Raw genomic sequence first — 3,907 nt, 5'->3', positions numbered from 1 at the left:
GTTCTGAGTCCAGCTCCAAACCTACTGCAGAGATTCTGCGGGTGAAAAAAAAATCAACGTTTGACATCCTCATGGGAGATTGTGATGCAGGAAGTCTATGGAGCACATGCTGAGAAGTACTGGGGTGTTTCAGGAGACAGGTTACCTGGTAGGAGGCTGGCTCTAGGACTTTGGAACAACATACTTATTGGCCTGTATTCAAATGGCAGTGAATGAGCATTGATCTAAAGACCTTAAAACATGAGGGCTGCTTTTAAGTCCTTCAGGATACATAGGATCTCTAAGTCAATTGGAGACCCCACACGTACATCATGTCACATTTTCAAAAGCAGACAGTATATTCACTTTTTGCTGTAAAATTTGCAAGAATATTTAAAGTTTTTATTTTGAAATTATTTGGCTAAAACATGAGGAAAATGTCATCAAGCTGGAGACTTAAAATTGTTTTTGTTTTTTTTCTGCACATAAAGGGTTTATTTTAAATGTTTCAATGATAGGATAGAGTTACATCATAATTATAAAAATTACTTACAGAATTAACAGATTTATATTGTTTATACTTCTAAATGCAGAAATCAGGGAACTGTCTACACATTGTATAAAATTAAACATGAATTCAAGCTTGAAAGATGAGGTCATTTACCTAATTTGAAGATGCGAACATGAAGACCTCTGAACTATACACATTCGTTCAGAATGCACTAAAATGATGGAAAAGACAAAAAGCGCAGCGTTTCCAAGAAACTACAGACATTTCGACCATAATTATTTTGTTATAATAATTGTTCCTCTTTTGTCTTTGGAGAACTTCCTTTATTTTTCTTTCTTTCTTTATTTTTTTAAGACAATCAGCCTAAGAATGTTTTCAGACACTACAATTTGTGACTATCAGTACAGTCTTCGAACGGGTCCACGGCATTCTGAGATTCAAGCCCAATGCACTTTGGCACGTAAAACATAATAGAAATGCAATCCGGTTTAGAAGCAACTGTGATTGTTTTAAGATGCACAGTCCCTTCAAATGCTGCATGACACACACAACTGGAAAATGACCTTCTGTTGGCGCTACACTTGCTTCACCAGTGCATTTTATCCTACATCCACCAAACAGCACAGTAAGCAAATATACAGAAAACTGAAAACAAATAAAAACAAAGATAGACAACAAAAACCCTATTATCTTTAACATGCATTTTTCGTTAGTTACATTGAACATTCTACTTAGAATAGAACATGCAAAAAAGGATGGTCTGCTTTTAAGGTTTTCTTTGAAGCTTTACGTGGCAGCCAGACATCATACACACGCACAAGATTATTGTTTTTATACACTTTTACTCAGTGTATATTATGCCTCGGTAGGAAAATAAAACAGAAGCAAAAATTATTTGGTTGCCTGTAAATCATACATTCATCATAAATTATAATTTCATGATAATCATTCTGTAATTTGGGGTTATTGCAAAGTGAGCATATCTAACCTACACAGTGCTGTCAAATCGAATGACCTTTTATAAATGCTAAATCCAGCATTTAAAGAATTGCATGAATTACATTTTGTACATAATTAATTAAAATTTTCTTCATTTCTGTTTGGAAATTACTCATTTGAACTTTGTATCCAAACATGCATAGTGATCTAACGTTTCTCCTTGAAAAATTCTACTTCTTTCATCATTTATATCTCACAGGTTTAGACACAACAAACCACTTGCATCTTAACTATTTTTATTCCCTTGTTTCTTTTTCTGTATTCTTTTGAATCTTTTTCTTAAATGGTTGCCCTAGGGATGGAAATTAGCATCTTAACCTAAAATAATGTAGTTCAGATTCATACCTATTTTCTTCCAATACAACTGTATTATCTCCCCCTCTTTGAGCTGTTATTACCATACAAATTTCATCTTTATACACTATAAACCCATTAAACAGGTTTAATAGTTTTCCTAATGCAGGTGTCTTTTCCATCACATAGGGAATACACCTACATTTGTACTATCTTTCATACTTATTATGTGGTTACCTTTACTGTGCTCTTTATGTCTTCATGTGGATTCAAGGTGCTGTCTAAGGCTTAGGCCTGGCACCTCAAACACACTGACTCACTGGTTACCAGCCCCAGGAAACAGTAGGCATGGCTGCGCTCACAGCCCCCACACACTCCCAGGGAACTTGGAAGGACCCTTGAATACTGAAATCCCCCTTAGAGAAGGCTGGACTTCTGCAAGTTCTATCCTCCACTGGTATCTGCACAGGTCAAAAACCACCAGGTTTTCTTCCCCCGATGGCAGAGAGAAGGGTCTCCACAGATTCCTCAGCTGATGCACAGGCGGGTGAGACTTCTCCGGGGGCCCTCAGCATATGGTTCTAGATCCCACTACACCCACAAAGCTGCTCTTGCTCGCAGATAGATATCTAATTTGTTGTTAACAGTTCATAACTTCTTTTTGTAGCCATATCTCTATCTGTACTTTAGTACAAGCTCTCAATCTCCCTTTGATTCTCGGTCTCAGGAGAACCCTGACTCATACAGTCTTACTCACCTGGCCTAATTCCCAGATGAGGTGGGCAGGCAATGGGGCAGCGGTTGCCAGGGAACTCACCCTTTCCCACCCTGACCCCAGCCTATCTGCCCCTTGCTTCCCTCTCACTTCTGCCCAAAGTAGGTCGTAATCTAAAGCACTCTGCCAAGGATGCCAAGGAGGATTGAGCAAGTTATGATATTTCAGGGGACTCAAAGGCTGGGCGAGATGCACTCAGCCATGGATTGGGCTGTACCTTGGACCATGGTTGGTGGGGCTGAAATGGAAATACAAGAGGGACAGCCTAGTCCAGACCCTGAATCTCAGGAGAAGCCTCTTCAGCTCTTGCTGCTCCAGGTAATCCTACAATGCAGACAGTTTCTACCCCTCTACTGTGTGGCAGCTGTAGGGACAGGCCCTGGGGTTGGACTGGTGAGAAGGGGGCTGGACACTGTCCTCAGGGGACCTCATACAGCTAACAGGGGAAGCAAAGGTTACAATATGACCTGTCACTGCTGCTGTGACAGAAGAAGAGGTGACACATGAGGAAGTTGGTAGAGATGTCCTCTCAGGAGCTGACAGTTGAGGTGCTATTGAAGGATTTCCAGATATAGATTAAGTGAGACGAAAAAGAAAAGTTACGCTGAGAAGAAAAGGAACAGAACACGAAAAAATTCTGGAAACACTGTAAAGTCCTCATGTTTGGGGTCAGCAGATAATCCACAGTGAATGGTCCAAAGGTATGTGCAGTGAGGAAGAGATGTCAGGAGGTGAGCAGGGAAAGGAAGGATGGTAGGACATTCCTATGGCTATTGTTCTCCCAAGAAGAACTCACTGTGGGTGGATCACTTTTTCACACACACACACACACACTGAGGTCCATCTCGTTTCCAGGGAACTCACTCTCTGTTCAGTTTCCTGCATCTCCAGCATCCCCTTCCAGGGCACCGACCGTCCTCAAGCCAGACAACACAGTCTGCATTTGGGATCTTTGTGCGGAATCAGTCACATCTCTGCGATTGTCCAATGTCTCTTTATCAGTCTGAGTCCAGTGTCTGTTCTCAAAGTCAGAGGAGATACATCTTTCCTTCAAAGCCAAATGCCCAGGATCCGCTAATGCATCCATTGGCTTTCCACAGACACATGGTCTGCCCGGCAGGGAGAGAGGGTCTGTGCCCCATCATGGGACAGAGCTCAGCGTCGGGTCTTCACAGGTCATTTGTTCCCACCTGGTATCCACTGCATTGCTACTCCCATTTTCCCTCCTGGTCTTGCTCTGTATCCTGTGTCCACCCTGGCTTCTGGGCCTCATGAGTGTAAAAAACTTGTAATATTTACATACACACAATTCTTCTCGATCTCTACAACAACTGTTCTTCTGCCCTGGG

The 3,907-nt window shown here is 41.5% G+C and overlaps 1 protein-coding gene across 1 annotated transcript in view; it reads right to left on the bottom strand.

Moving 5' to 3' along the window:
- Nucleotides 1-2,731: 2,731 nt before the first annotated feature.
- The window catches only part of LOC109380871 (NKG2D ligand 1-like), a 20,243-nt gene continuing 19,067 nt past the window's right edge, over nucleotides 2,732-3,907 (bottom strand). The window contains exon 4 of the mRNA XM_019638915.1: nucleotides 2,732-2,796. Coding sequence (XP_019494460.1) covers nucleotides 2,732-2,796 — 65 coding nt within the window. The remainder of the gene's footprint in view (nucleotides 2,797-3,907) is intronic.

The sequence above is a fragment of the Hipposideros armiger genome, unplaced genomic scaffold (genome assembly GCF_001890085.2).
Source record: "Hipposideros armiger isolate ML-2016 unplaced genomic scaffold, ASM189008v1 scaffold_41, whole genome shotgun sequence".
NCBI lineage: Eukaryota > Metazoa > Chordata > Mammalia > Chiroptera > Hipposideridae > Hipposideros > Hipposideros armiger.
This window is presented reverse-complemented; position numbering and strand designations above follow the sequence as displayed.